Source organism: Daphnia pulicaria, chromosome 3 (genome assembly GCF_021234035.1).
Source record: "Daphnia pulicaria isolate SC F1-1A chromosome 3, SC_F0-13Bv2, whole genome shotgun sequence".
In the NCBI taxonomy this organism is placed as follows: domain Eukaryota; kingdom Metazoa; phylum Arthropoda; class Branchiopoda; order Diplostraca; family Daphniidae; genus Daphnia; species Daphnia pulicaria.
In genome coordinates this window covers 13,134,345-13,149,858 of record NC_060915.1, presented here as the reverse complement: position 1 = coordinate 13,149,858, position 15,514 = coordinate 13,134,345, and the positions used below count along the sequence as shown (strand labels likewise).

Below are 15,514 nucleotides of genomic sequence, written 5' to 3'. Positions count from 1 at the left end.
TAAATATTCAAATTAGTTTATCCTCAACTCCGAACGCTAGATGTCACTGGCTATGGTTCTAATGAAATTGGAATCGTATTCGTAGTAGCACGTAGGGCTGTGGCCCGGGCGATGAAAACCCGGGCCACCGCCCGGGCTGAACGAAAAAAAACCCAACCCGACTCGACCCACCGAGGCATTTTTTTTAACGGGGCGGGCGACGGGTTAAACCCCCGGGTCCGCGGGCCAACCCGAGCAGTGGCGCCATCTAGTAGTCACATAGAGAAGCTCGTTATTCTCTATGCCTGCGGCCTCAAAATATTGCCGCCAAATGCTCTACGATAATTTCGTAGCATGAAAAGTAGGATAAGTGGTAGAAAAGGGCGTTCAGGGGTGTTCAGAAGACAGAATTGATGTGTCACTGTTGGAAGAAGTAGATAATTAAGAAATTTAGGGAATTTTTTAAAGTTTGTAAAAAAAAAGTGTGTTTGACCCGATTTTTTACCCGGGCCGTTACCCGGCCGGTAAAATTTTTTTGACCCATGGGTTGGCCCGGGCCAAACCCGTTCACTCAGTTGGCCCAACCCGCTCCGACCCACGGAAGAAGAAAAACCCGTCTAAAAAACCCATAAAAAAAAAAACCGCTAAAAACGTCCCGGGCCACAGCCGCAGTAGCACGTCGACGTCGTACTGTCGTAGTCTGTGCCTCTGTTTCACATTTCAGCACGATGGTAGACTGTTAGAAAAAATAGTTTTTATTTTGTTGGTAAACATTAATTGCGCATAATTCTCAGTCAATAACAAAAAAAAATATGGCTGCTTCAAATGAAGAGTGCTGCTTTGTTAATAAGAAGCTATTAACAAAAGCTGTGAATTTTGAAAACCAAGGTAGTTTGGTTGATTTTGCTTGTGGAAAGCAATTGTCAGCGGAACAATTCACTTTGAACATTATAGCTATCAAAGAACTTGACAATAAAAACGTCAAGATACCAGTTTCTTATAAGGTAAGAAAAAAAATTATGTTTTAGCAACTGGAACCCTATTTCTTACTGCTAATTTCATTTAGAATATCGTGAGGCTGAAAGAGGTTGCCAATAAATCAACAGCTGGCAGTGCGAGATACAACAGACATGTTGATCCTTCTGAAAGACACGAGTGGGAGATCAGTGCATCAGAAATATGTGATTCAACCTATGAAGGCCTCGGTTTATCATCCTTGATCAGCTGCTTCTTTCGACTGCCCACTAAACTGATGAATGTCAAAGCACAGCTTCAAAAACTTGTGCTTTACAAACATGGTGGTCAATCGTGCAACAAAATCATAAACCCTGGTTGCTGTGGTGTTGATGGTAAATTTGGTACTGCGATCCTTCAAGTGCCAGTTGAAGGAGGGCACCAAGGTGGGTGTTTGAGTGTCGAATATAAAGGAAGAAATCAAGCCTTTGAAAACCATGCAAGCAGTGACCGAAACTTTTACATCACTACCTTTTTCGACTGTTGCGAATATTTTACTGAACCCTTAACGCAAGGATACCAATTAACCCTAGTTTTTGATCTCATTTGGACGAATGCCAAGATCAGAATTCCCCAGGATTTTCCGGTGTTTCTTACCTCTCTGAAACAAGTTAAAGAAGTACTTAAACCGTGGTTGATTCAAGTCAAGCAGGAAAACTCCCTGGATTCGGAAGAAAGCGAACTAGAAGACTCCGAGTCTGAAGAGATCGAACTTTCTGCTCATAACACACAGCACGATTACCTGTACTCCGAGAAGGAATTGAAAGAAAATATTTTGTTCTTCGTTCTACACGACAAATACGATATTGAAAATTTTGCATTTGAATTCCTTTGCAGTCAAGATAGAAAAGCGGCCGAACTATTCAAAAGCTGCGGTTTCCTCGATATTCACCTCGCGATGGCCACACATTCAATTCAACAAATTGACGACAAAGATTCCGTCGACTTTAATTCAGTTGAAAAATTGCGTTGGATAGATTCTGATGATGTGGTTAGAAACTTGAGCATCGAATTGAATTCGAACCAGCATTTTGTTGGACGGATTGAAGATCGTTTTTCATCGAGTAGGACCAAATTGGATCAAGATAAGAAAATGGAAAATCGAGGAGGAAACACTGAGCATCACGGAGTACTAGTAATTTGGCCCAAACATCATTCTTTCCAGATGTACTGCCGATATGGTCTTCAGTCACTTCTCATCCGGATGAGCAAATCATTGGTGTTAGCGCCCAACTGGAAGGAAGAAAGGCGACAACAAGCCAAAAACGAATTACGGCAGCTTATTTCGTTTTGTTGCGCCGAACCTGAAAAAGTCTGGACGTTGGCTGGAATGGAAAATGGTGAACTGACGTTAAGATTGTTCCGTTTCTGCATCACCTTGAAGGCTCGTGAAGAGGGCATCGATCTCTTGAAACTGGTCTGCTCCAATTTTTATGAAGAGTCCTGGCACGGCATTGAGAAGTTTGAAGGAATTCAAACCGAGGAAGTTGCTCAGACAATTGCGGAATTCGTGTGTGCCGATTTTGTGCGCCAAGTCAGTGGTAATAAGCCTTTGTTTCTTCATTGTGTAAATTTGGGATAAATTTTACTGTACATTTATTTTATTTTTAGATTGGGACGATGTCGCTGAATTAATTAAGCGAATTATCTCTTCGAGCCGGATCATTGCCAAACAGTTAATCCCGATTGTCAAGCTGGGAAAATGTTTTCTTGATCTCAATTTCAAGGAAGGAGCTATCATGATTGGAGAGGCTGTATCTTCCTCATTCACTAATATCGACTTGCTTAAAGCTTCACAAGTATCTAATAATATAATTTCATATAATATAATTTCGTTTGAATCATATTTTATTTTGCAGTCAAAGCAGTCCCATGTAGAATCCTATATGGACATGATTGTGGCGTTGGAGATGAATCCTGAAACCGCCAGCAGAGAGAGAATCGCCTCATTTTTTCTATTCTTTTCCAAGCTCCAGTTAACAATGCAGTGTCGATTTGTGCTCGATTTTGAAACCAGATTCTGCTCACATTATTCGAAGAAGCACCCGTCCTGTCAATTCATTCTACATGGTTTATGCCAGAAGATTTTGGCGATTACTTGCAACATTTACGCGCCGTCCGTCAAGTGTTTCGCCGTGGACTTGGTGAGCTGTTTTCTTCGTCTTGGAAATGCCCAGTGGCTTGAAACTTTCATCTCTAATGTGTGCCGAGAGCCGACTGTATCGGAAAGTCAAACATTTATCCTGATGAAGAAGGATTTGATCGAAAAACTGATTACTTCGCCCGTCATCTATCAGTTGGCTACCACTTCTGAAGTGGGCCAGTCCGTCATGATTCCTCTCATCTGCAGATCATTTTTACCTCTTGTGGAGGACAAGTCAACTGCCATGCCACGCCGACAAGTGATCCTGGAAATGGTGAGATGGCTCCTACAGGCAGGCGACGAGTCCCAAACGCATACGCTTCTTCAACACGTCTGTGTTAATGAAATATCCGGAAGCTGGGCCCACCAGGAAAAACAGAAGCTATTTCGAATGCTCATGTCAACGTCTGACATATGGGTGAATTTGAATTCCAGTTCCAAGTTGATGGTATTGAAAACTTGTAGCGATCTCGTTTTGTTGGGGATCTCGGAAGTTAAACAACTATTGAACTCTAGCGACCTTTCAAACAGCAGTACGTCTCTGCTCGTCGACTGTGTCCAATTCTTCATCGACGTCGAAAAAAATCATTTCTCTGATGCAGAGAATAATCGATTGATTACTTCTCGAGTTCTACAGCAGCTGATGAAAAAGATATCGACCCCACAACTAGTGGAACTTGTTTTTAATCTTGGCTTATCTGCACTTTCTGACATCAAGCAATTACCTCTCTGCATTGACTGGTATCGTAATGCCTGTCAACTCTTTAGCAAGCAAGACTTTGTCCATTTGGTTAACTCCGTGGGAGATGGAGTAATAAAGAAGATTTTTGATTGCCTTTTGTGGCTGAACGACGAACTTTGCTGGGAAAGCTTTAAAGTTCAAATTTGTAAATCTTTTCCTTCCGAGGAAGGAAATCTCTTTGTGCAGTTTGTAGTCAGCAATGAAGCCCTTCAAGAAACTCTTGTGGAAGCCCCTCTTGGTCTAACCGTTTTTAATCGCATCTTGGATCACTGGATAGAAGAGTCAAGTCCGACAAAGAATCCACCAGCTGTCGACTGGAGTATGCCCCAAGCTTCATTTCCTGCCTATCCCGAAGTAGAAACATTTCTTCGTTCGTCGGAAGAAAGTATGATCTATTCAAAATTTCGTGGCATCAATGAAGCTCGTCAGTTTGGCAAATTACTCGACAATCAATCAGGACCAAGAAATGGATTCAGCGTTCATTCATCCTTTGGCGGAATTGGAAAAAAGGCATTTTGCAAAATAGAGAAGAACAATAGTGATTGTGAAATAGTCTTGAAATCATTTCATGCCAGACAATCGGAGCTATGGCAAGTGGAAAAGTTGCGCATTGACTTACAAGAACGCGTCAAATCAATCAGCAGTCAGACAGAAAGACAACTAACCAGGCTACAAGTGCCGGTTGATTTCAGTTTAGCTGTTTTACCGACGATGCCTACTGCACCCATCACAGAAATCCTGCCCATGAATATGCAAAACGAGATGGACATTCCGAATAATATCAAGGTCGGTTATTGTTGCCTTTTTCGTTCGTTTCGAGTCTTTTCTTTTGAAAAGGTTCGACGCGTATTTTTTTCTGAACTAATTACGAATATTTTATTTGACAGGATGGACACATGCTGGTTTCCGTCGATGGCTTACACCAGATAATTAGCTCAGACTCCACCCATTCAGTAGGCCTCATGTCACCATTTTCCAATTTCGGTGGCGGATCCGAAACTGTTCCTGCTCGAACGCTTCCGATTCTAGATGACGAGCCTTCGTCGTTTCAATTTGATGTTGTCGGCACGAATGATGGGCCAGTGATGACAGAAGTATCCACACCCAAAAAGTTGAGAAGAAGCCGACGACACTCTTCAAATCCCACAGAAACTCCATCACCGCCTCAACGCCACCGTTCATTTCAATGTCAGAAATGTGGACGTACCTTTTACGATGGCAGTCGGTTAAAAAGTCATCTGCGTATTCATTCCGGGGAGCCCCCATTCGAGTGTGGGTTTTGCTTCAAATTCTTCACAGAAAAGTACCGACTCGATCGCCATCAGCTAATTCACTCAGGTACAAGAGCTTTTAGATGTGAAGAATGTGGACAGACTTTTGTCACCAGAGACAAATTAAATCGCCATCAGCTAATTCACTCAGGTACAAGAGCTTTTAGATGTGAAGAATGTGAACAGGCTTTTGTCACCAGAGACAAATTAAATCGCCACCTCGTAATTCACACCGGAGAACGACTAGATTGTGATCAATGCGATAAGACCTTTACTCGGAGAGACAAGCTCTCTAGACATCGATTAACGGTTCACTTTCATAAGGCTAGCTAATCATGATTTAATTATCGTTTGTATTTCAACTCATCAAAAGGCCTTGAATCAGTCAACTGGTACACAATTCGCTGAATGAAGTAACGCTCTTTTATGTGATATATTGCCCTAAATGCTGTCCCATTAAAATTATTCCCATCCTTTATTGGTTGACGATCTCAGGTACCTTTAAAATAAGTTTAACTGGCATAAGTGACCTTCCCTATGCATGCAGCCTTTAAAAAAATAATACTCTGTACTTAATTGGATTATGCATGTAATCAGTGAAATACAAAGACGATATTCTTTCAAAATGGTGTAAAACTAAGAAACGAGAGTAAAAAAGTGATGGTTAATACTTTTTATGTGATTGACTGATTGGTTTCGTTACAAAATTAATAATTATTGGACCCTTTTGTTGAAGAAGTGGCCTCTCAATAACTGGTGGCAGTAATCGGAATATCTCTTTCAGTTGCGTGATTTTGAGTTTCGAATTTCTAATGCTGTAATTTTGCTGCCACTGCTGTACGGTGACCTTAATTTGTGATCCTTGTATTTAAAAAAAAAAAAAAAAAAATTCGTAGACTGTTAAGCTTCAGGTTCATAACGTTTAGTTTTAACTTTTAACGTGTGAAAACTCCTCTGTCAATCGGAATGATTGCCTCAGAGGATCTTTGAAATTTTTTTTTTCCATTCTGAATTTGTTGGCAATATTATTGATAGCACTTATTCCATGAATATGGGAATGCATAAGGGGGAATTAAGGTTGTTATTTTGCGATTTTACGAACGTTTACTATAGGACTATCGCATTTGTAGTAATAAAAGCTATCCAATATAATTTCAAGAAAATTCTATGTGAATCGCACAATCTATCGGTAAACGTTAACCGATAATCGGTTAACGTCTCATGCCCACGGCGGCACGGCCCCACCGGCCACCCCCACGCATATTCGTATCGTACAGCGGCGGTACAGTCATGTTGGAACCACTGTCTGTGTTGGAACTTTGAATACGTGCTGGTATGTCATGGCTATGTTCTAATTCTCGCGTAATACTTTAATTAAAATAATTTATTCCTGATAGATTAAAATCATGAATGTGTAGGTATGTTCTATTGCAACACTAACAGATTATTTTAAGACCTTTGACACCGTTGTTATGTACTTGCCTTGGTGCCACCATCATGGCGGCATGTAGGTGGTTTTCTTACTTCTGTTTTGTTGTCACAAATAGTTTTGCGGCCTAATTAAATTCATCAATGCATTTTTAGGTAAATTATCGTCAATTTTTAGGCTATATTGTATTGCTTTGATATTTTCGATAATCTTTGTATTTTTCATTCTTGCTTATAGAACAATGTTTGTGGTTTGAAAAGAAACAGGACACTTCTAGTGTTCTAATGAAAGTTTTCTCTAAAAATAATACAGCATAACAAATAATTTAATAGATTATACAACAACATTGAACTATTTCTTATGTCAAAACATATTTTCTTTACAGTCAATATGATGCTGTTTACCATTGATGATGTTCGATTACTAGTGAAGGCAAATGGATGAGAAGAAAGAGGCTTGAAGTTATCTGCAAGCCCAGGCCAGCAAAATGACGTAAGAAATGGAGAACCTGTAGATGCAGGGTGTTGGCGGACCCAAGACCACTGGTGCTGGACCACCCAGACGAAGAACAGACACTTCCAACATTCCCTCACCTCATCCCGTGGTATAATTTTTGATTGTTTTAAATTCATTTAAGAAGAACTAGCAATCTCAGAAATTAGGCAAAATAGAGATATTAATTTAAAAAGTAGCTTCTAGTCGGAGATCCAAGCCAAAGAATCGATCCACGGGAAGTGTTCACTCAGATTCAATTTAATCGCCTTGCAAAAGTAGCTATTTAATTTCATAATTTAAAAATCTAACGTTATTGAATTGAAGATGAATTTTAATTTGAAAGGACCTTCATCAAATTTCGAAACTAGAACGCTATTTTGTTATCGGAAGAGACAGAGGTATCCTACCGAGTAAAATTCCATTAGAACTACTGTATGTGTGACTCAAATCTATTCAATTGTGGTGGGTTTTACATTAGATCAAATTCTTACCAGTGTGGACTGAGTTTGCCCTCCAGTCAAACTGATTGAAGAAAATTCGCCGCAGCCGCAAACCTCTTGTGGTTATTCCATGAAAATTGGTGGGTACAAATTATACCTATTGGAACTTGCAATTAGAATTGAACTCTAATTTTATTTTCGGGCACCTTTGAAATCGATAGATTTGGAATTCGATCAAGTGCTGCCGAATTTGGATCGTGGATCGCATCATTCCTTTGGCTGAAGAAGATCTCTGTTTTCTCAGATGACCCGGTCCGCTCACAACTTACATATCTGGTCCAGGATCAACTCGGTTATTCACTCCCGCCATTTGGGGACTCTTTGGCCGGATTTTCCGATCTCGTACCTGTCTCGTACCAAATGAAGTTGTTGTTCATTATTCGAAATCGGAAACCACCACAGTTCCAGTGATCGGTAAAAGATTGATTTATCATATTTTATTAGAAATTGTCACGAATTTGTTTGTTATTTTTGGTTGGTTTTCAGATCTTCGTCTTATTAGGGAGTGCCTAGCGTCGCAATTCCGACATAAGCGTAAGGCGGTTGTGGCGAAGCCACTGCACAACATGTGCACAAGTAACAATGGTTCTATGCAGAAATTCTGACAAGAGCTTTTTGACGGATTGGACATAGAAAAGATTCCGTTGAGGATTCTAGACAAAGATTTGTGTGGGGGGGGGGGGAGTCATGTTTTGAAGATAAGAAAAACTAGTCTGAGCTTTCTTTTCTTTTTGTTTCGATTGATATTCTATTTCTCTTTGCTCGTTGTACATCAGTGTGCCTTTTTGTTGGGCAGGGTGGCAGATATGTTTTGATGTGAAAGGCAAACAGAAAATTATTTGGTTATCTAATGACTAATAGTTTGGAGCAGAAAACAAAACGAAAATTGCAAAACGATGAACAATTCATTACTTGACGAGAAGACACCTGGGATTGGGTTTTTGATGCGAGGGATTTTTTTTCCGATTACCTTTTTCTCTTGAATCGGGAAATTCAATCTGGGAGTACGGACCATTTTTCAATTTCTTAAATTCACATGCGAAATTGTTCATTTTTGTTTGAACTCCTCCCCCCCCCTTTGTTAGGTAAATGGTGCATTGCGAATATGTTATGAATAGATTTCGAATTTTCATTCATTCTAAAAATGGAAAGTGATGAATGTGTGCAAAAAATGTTATCATAGGGAATGTATGCGCTCTTCACATCGAACCGTCTCTTTTTCGTTTTCTTTCTCCTTTGATCGTATTGTCTCATTCTTTTCAAATTAGACGACAATTCTTTGTACTCTGGTGGTTTCGTTTTGTTTTTTTGCCTCGATCATCTGCGCCTGTTGATCCACTTTTCGTTCCCATTAACTATTTTTTCCTTTCCCCTCCCACCGCATTCGATGGCTAAAGTTTATCCTGGCGCTTGGCCACCGTTTTATTTATTCGACCAAATTGTAATTTGATGGCGTCGGCTATTGCGAAAAGTGGTCCCCGCAACCTTGAGGGGAAAAAACCCTTGGTTAAATCGTTAAAATAATTCATTTGTGACGCCGTACCTGCAACAGTGTCTCAAATTTCACGGAATTTTTTCATTGTGATTCCAAAACGCTTTCTAGCTAAATTCTTAGCTATGCGCATTCACTACTTGGCGAGTTATTGCTGTTGGTTTTGTTGAAAACGAATGTGAATTCGGTATGTAAGTCCTGTTGTAACTGTTTAGAAAATCGCGCAGGTGATGGACGAAGCCCCAAGCCTATTATATCCTTTTGCACTTCCACGATCGCCTGTACAGTCGAATGGCTACCAAGCAACAACACCAGACGGCGCACAATTGGTCCACGCATAAGATCCCTCCTTTACGTGGTATAATAGCTTTTTTTCATTTAGTTTTTTAATTCTGTTTAAATTGGGTGTGATTAATTTTGAATTATATGCGTAAAATTACTAATTTACTGAAAATGTCATCTCTTGCTAATTGCTATTTGAGATTTTGATCGTTAATTACGAAAAATCAGAAGATTGGAGGTTTGCTCCTCTTGCAGTGCAACGAAATGTCTATATTAAGGGAACAACGATGTGACGTAGAATAACACCACATCTTGAGCATTCACTTTTACAAACCAAAATGATTAAGATAATTACATCGTTCGTGACCGAGATTTTCATTGGGATTATCGCCGGAGTATTTTGGAATGGATTCTTGGATGATTCCTATTTCGCCAGCATCTGTGCTTTTTTTTTTCTTGGATTAATTTTCAAAAGGACGATTTTGAAAATCGTTCCACCAAGTCAGCAAGTAATTCGAAGGGTTTTTAACGACTACAGTATGATCTATCTCGCCCACTTTGGAATTACATCTTTTTTAACTGGCCTCCTGTCCATAATACAAGCCGAGATACAAGCGCTGCAGGCCCTGCAGCCTGATCTGAATATCGTCCATGAATTCAACTTGCCAAGTCTCAGTCCATACATCCTACACATGTGTTTCGCCTGTCTTCTGATAACGAATAAGTACTTCAAGATTGATCTGCAGTTTAACATGACCATAAATGTAAATGATGACGAAATGGAAGACCAAACGTTCGCGATTTTTGACGACGGAGTGTGCGCAATATGCTTGGGTGCGCATGTCAACGCGTCGCGGCCCCGTTGCGGGCATACCTTTTGCTTCAGTTGCCTCTATAGCTGGATTCAGGTCAAGGAAACTTGTCCCATATGCAAAGGACCAGGCAACATTGTAACATACGAGCAGTATCCAAAAGAACAAGAAAACATCGAGACTTTCGACACCTTCATGGGTTGGATTTTCGTACGACTTTCAATTTCTGTGTTGTGTTGGTCCATGGTTGGTCTATTCCGGTCTATTTAATGGCTTGACCGGCTTGATTTTGCGAACGGGCTGAGACAGTAAATTAAAAATGTTACATCACAAATAAGATGGATCGATCGTCTGTAATCGAAAAATGAATACATCGATCTATGTTCACAAATATTAACAGTTCATTTAATTCTCTCGTAATGAAATCTCTTATTCCAATAACGAGCAATCAGATTTTTCGGATGAAATCGAATTTAAAAATAGAAAGAAAATGCCCCCCAAGGCTATTACATCCTATTGCCAACTTTTGCTTTTATTTATTCGGACTTGAATAAACTCACAAGATTCATTCTTCCCGTCGCACAATGTGTGTTGTTCTCTGGATAACATACTTTGATAGTTGGTATATACTCATCCCGCCTTGTCCGCACAAGTGCTAAATCGTTGGAGTTCTATTGTTGGCCATGAAAATAGTTATACAAATTATTGGAGTTCTATTGTCGGTAGTGGAATTCTACTGTCGGGCACTGGAGTTCTATTGTCGGGTATTTTTAATAATATTTAAAAAAAAAAAGGAGTTCTACTGTCGCTGGAGTTCTACTGTACTGTTAGCAACCAATTTCTTTTTAGTAGGATTTAGGATTCTTTAAAATGTATAAAATTCAGAAAATCATCACTAGATGTCGCAGTGTCGCCATTGTTGTTCATGCATCATGAAACATGGTGAAACAAATTGTTGCTAATTTATACTTGTTTTTCTGTTATTGCAAATACCAAATTGAACTGCATATCAAACGTGGGTTTTTCTTTACCTAGTTTCCTTATTGTTTTATATTATACCCATTTATTTCTTCAAATTCCAGATGCAGTCACCTTCCATCCATTAGCTCCTCATGCTGCCAAAAGCCAAAAGCCAAAAACAATGGAAATCAGACAATGTGCAAGGTATTTTCCCATTACTGACCATTACTAAGCAGTACCAACCAGAACAATGAAGCAGTAAAACCATTATAATTCAGATTTTCAAACAATGTAGGTCTTCTTGTTCGTGAACCATAGTATCTTATCTGAATCTTGCAATGTCGATGGTGTAACCTGTGGCAGCATGTTTGTTGTTATGGCTGTTTTCTACATTTGTCTGGAAAGCACCCAGCTGAGAAATAGGTAGAGTTTTATTTTTCATCGGTAAATTTGTGTAAATTTGTAAGTAATGTAGATAATTTTCCTTATCTCATTGCTACTTAGAGTTCCAGTTTCAGTGACATGAAGAGTGTGAAGTGAATAACCTGCCATGAGCATGTACTAGATCTGCTTGATGAAAGTCAAATGCCTTACTGAATTCGTCACCCAAATGATAAAGGTAAACATCATTATCACCTTTTACACGAGTTACTACTATGAGGTAATTTTGTTTGAGCTTCCTTTTAATTCCCAACTCGTTTTTACAGAACTATTTGTGACGTCCCATAAGATCGCGAGTCCGCCACCAGTTTCAATCTACAACGCAGTTTCTTCGTGGAATCGTGAGGTCCTGGCCTGGCACGGAGATCCTTGAGTCAATGCTGGATTTGTCCATGACAGAAGAGGGACTTCTACCAACGTTCGGATCCTTATCTTCACGACGTACGCTGCTTCTTGTGCTTCACTGGCGAATAAGATCACTTCAGTGTTCGCTTCCGTCCGCTGTGAAATACCTGCAGTCACTCGCCACGGGATTATGTCCAGGTAACCGACAATTGACTTACTTTCGTAGATTATCTACTAATAATCTAGTTGCGTTAAACTTTGTGTCTGTGTAATAATTCCAAAATCAGGCCCTTCTTGCGCGCAAACAAAAGTTTTACCTGAACGTTTCTTTTTTCTAACGCTAGATGGCTTTTTGAAAATTTGCAGCTGTCAAAACAGTCAGCTTTAATTACTTTCACATCTTTTTAAACATTTATTGGGAGTTATTTTGTTGAAATATTTAGTGATAACTGACGATTACTATTCCAGCAACAAAGCTCACTTGTTAAATTTTCGATAATTGTCTTTTTTTTCTACTTCTGGTTTACTTATTTTAGTCAGTAGTTCAGTAAAAATTCATCTGACGCACAAAAGAACCACTTATTCGTGATCCTCGTCGAATTTGTGGTAAAGTTCATGTTTCATTTTTTACGTATTCGTACTTCCGGTTTTGAGAGTTTTCCTGAACTATAGTTCAGGAAAATTCTCGATTTTGGCCAAATTTTGGATTTCGTTTAAATGACACTCAATCGACCCCAAATTTCATGGAGATCACGAATATGTGGTTTAATTTGACGACAGCTCAATGGTTGAGGTGCTCTGGTTACTTCCGGTATACTTCCGGAATTTTTTATTTAAGACTAGCAAGTGAGCTTTGTGATGTGGTCAGTTCTCAATATTGTTTGGTAGATTTTAAGCAAATGTAAAGCGCGCCTTTGAAGTTTTGAGGAAAAAAACAGATCAATGTACGTACATGTATTATGTAACTTTTATTGGCATGTCACTAAATAAGAATTGTTTTGTCTTTATTCAGGTAATGCAGAAGAGACGTCGAGAAGATGGATTTTCTCATCTTTAACAATCGTCACCGGTCTCCGTCGGATGTAGCCCCTGCTCCTGGTGCGAACGAAACTCGGTGGAGTGAATGGATGCAAGTTCATCATTTACAAGTTAATCACATTTAGGTTGTGTGTATTGTATTCTAATCCAATTTTTTTTATCTGATTAGAATGCGCCAACAAAATACTTCTGGCAATTGGAAATGGACACCGACACTCGTCATCAACGTGGATCATTGTATTGTTGGTATTATTGCGTTTGTGTTAGTTAACCCGTTGGCTGCCACGCCTTTGTTCTCCCCTAGCTCCTTAGCACGGGCCGCGCTGTTCGGTCTCGTGGTTTTCATGCCGCGGGGTCGGACAGTCGCACCAGCCCCAGATTCGCCGAAAGGCCCCGTTAGGCAATGCACCATAGGGACTTCCCCCTTTTCGATACGGTGATGGATTCTAGAGGTTGTGCATTCCATCTTCTCCTGTCACCGTGTCAGCCCGGACTTGTCAGCAATGGCAAGTCCCACCTTGGCCATGGATCCTTCAGACGTGGCGCGTAGAGTAGTAGAGAGCAACCTACGGGGTGTATGGCGTGGCAGCCAATGGGTTACCTTAAGTGTATGTGTAAATGTGTGTATGTATGTATATATGTTGAAAATTGGTGGAATTGTGGGTGGAGTTGGGACAAATAAAACAATTCTACTTTGCATACTTACAATTTTATTTATTTTCATTCTCTAAGATTAAAACCGAACTAATTTTAAAGCATCCATCCGCTTTATCACCTCCTTCCCCCGAGTCTTTCGATTATGATTGATTAAAATTCGGTATACAGAAAGATTGCAGTTCTTACAAAAACTCACGTAAATGATGTAAAAGAATAAAATCCGAAAATAGGTTGTCCTTCCCCCCACCAAGAGAATGAAATTTAAAGTAAGACTATCATGCATGGCAGTTTTCCTCTTCCTCTCTAGTTCAAATACTTAATAAATAAAAGAGTCAACATAACAAGTATTAAGAAATTTTGCTAAAAAAATAGACATTGTCAGTGACATGGGGTTTGTATGGTGATTAAGGCAATCTCATTTTCCATTTTCTGTTCTGGAATCACCACAGGTACTCCACAACTCCAACACAAATATTCGAAACTTCTTTCAATCAGGGAATCTAGAAACAAGAAAAGAAAAAAGAAATTATTCCTGGCATGTTCATATTTAACCACATTATCACAGTGATAAAAATAGGTACTAATGAGAATTACATTTCAAATTATTAAAAGGAAATTGTGTTGCACGCTTGCACCATGTTCTTTTAAAATATAATAGCCCAACAAATTTTATTGCGGAAACTGGAAAGCTAATGTGTCAAAGAAGATTTTAAAAATGAAACAAAGTTGGAGAAAGGTAAAGACAAGGAAGTTTTAAACTTTAATCAAAACTATGTCTTGTCAAGCGACGATTGTTCCCCAATAATAGGGTTTGCACTTTATGCCCCACAACGAGAGACTGGAATTTAAACCAAAACAATCAAGCATGGCAGTTTTCCTTCTTCTACTCTAGTTCAAGATTCAACAAAAGACATATTCAAGGAATAAGCCTATAAAATATTCACACCTATAAATGGTGTGAATCCCCATCAAGGCAATCTTCATTTTCTGTTCTGGATTCACCACATGTACTCCACCAATCCAACAAAAGATTCAAACTTCTTTCAGTCAGGTAGTCTAGATATATGAAAAGAAACAATTATTACACACAGCTTGTTTGTCAATCATAACATCTAATGATAAATGGATAGAACTAGTTAGCAAAAATTACATTCTGAATCATAAAAAGAAAACTGTGTTACATTCTTTGAAAATGTGATACCTAATTTTGCATGAGTTTGCGAAAGTTTTAGTTACACTACAAAACTGGAATGTAAATGTGTCAAAGCAGATTTTCAAAACAGGCCATGTTTCAAAATGAAACCAAGCAAAATGAAGGAAAGTTCTAAAAGAGGTGTTGTCACACCCACCATTGCGGTATTCAAAAATAAACTTGACTCTACACATGGAATTTTTAAACCAATAACTGTGTGCTAGTTCAATCACATTGAAACAATTAGAAATATAGTCAGAAAGATACTTAGAATTGAAAAGACATTCGTCATTCGGAGATTACGAACAACCAGCACGCTTCGGAGACAGCCATGCGAGAACGAAGCAGACGACGAATGATAAAACAAAAACCCATGAAGCAGTACACAATTATTCTTCTAGATGGCGTTTTGTAAATAATAAAGCGGCAAAAAATGTTGAAATTTCTCCAGTTTAAATACGGGTTGGTTTTGCAACAATACAAAGCTAAGCAAAGTATTTTTACCCTAATGACACAGCAAATGTCTTAATAATGAAAAATAAGTCCAGCATTTTTTACTACAACTACTCGACGTGTAGTGCAATTGAAGAACTTTCAAAGCGGTTAAGTAAACACAAAACGAGACTTCCTCTCTGGAGGGACTATTTAGACTTGGTGTGTGTGTACATTTCTCGTTTCTGTGAGTGCGTTATTGCGATCGGCTGTTTCCTGTCGGCTTGTTT

General features: G+C 39.2%; 1 protein-coding gene and 3 long non-coding RNA genes across 8 annotated transcripts; 3 read left to right on the top strand and 1 right to left on the bottom strand.

The window, feature by feature from the left end:
* Positions 1–684: 684 nt before the first annotated feature.
* LOC124329476 lies at positions 685–5,752 on the top strand. The gene is made up of 5 exons (XM_046788536.1): positions 685–983; positions 1,046–2,534; positions 2,605–2,792; positions 2,853–4,664; positions 4,766–5,752. Exons 1-5 carry the CDS (start codon positions 792–794, stop codon positions 5,480–5,482), a joined length of 4,398 nt encoding a protein of 1,465 aa, XP_046644492.1. The 5' UTR covers positions 685–791; the 3' UTR covers positions 5,483–5,752.
* Positions 5,753–6,402: 650 nt separating this feature from the next.
* LOC124328619 lies at positions 6,403–8,857 on the top strand. 2 transcript variants are annotated; one of them, XR_006916376.1, is made up of 7 exons: positions 6,403–6,482; positions 6,964–7,182; positions 7,271–7,348; positions 7,417–7,471; positions 7,552–7,653; positions 7,735–7,987; positions 8,060–8,857. It is a non-coding gene; the product is annotated as an uncharacterized LOC124328619 (long non-coding RNA). The 2 variants fall into 2 exon arrangements; XR_006916377.1 differs by having other exon boundaries at positions 7,417–7,483.
* A 2,395-nt stretch (positions 8,858–11,252) lies between these two features.
* Positions 11,253–13,030, top strand: LOC124328625. 4 transcript variants are annotated; one of them, XR_006916387.1, is made up of 5 exons: positions 11,253–11,323; positions 11,415–11,542; positions 11,624–11,738; positions 11,827–12,103; positions 12,918–13,030. It is a non-coding gene; the product is annotated as an uncharacterized LOC124328625 (long non-coding RNA). The 4 variants fall into 4 exon arrangements; XR_006916388.1 differs by lacking the exon at positions 11,253–11,323 and adding an exon at positions 11,365–11,377 and having other exon boundaries at positions 11,438–11,542; XR_006916386.1 differs by lacking the exon at positions 11,253–11,323 and having other exon boundaries at positions 11,372–11,542.
* A 615-nt stretch (positions 13,031–13,645) lies between these two features.
* On the bottom strand, positions 13,646–15,157 carry LOC124328609. The gene is made up of 3 exons (XR_006916355.1): positions 15,060–15,157; positions 14,547–14,656; positions 13,646–14,100 (listed from the first exon to the last, which is right to left on the bottom strand). It is a non-coding gene; the product is annotated as an uncharacterized LOC124328609 (long non-coding RNA).
* Between the last annotated feature and the right edge of the window lie 357 nt (positions 15,158–15,514).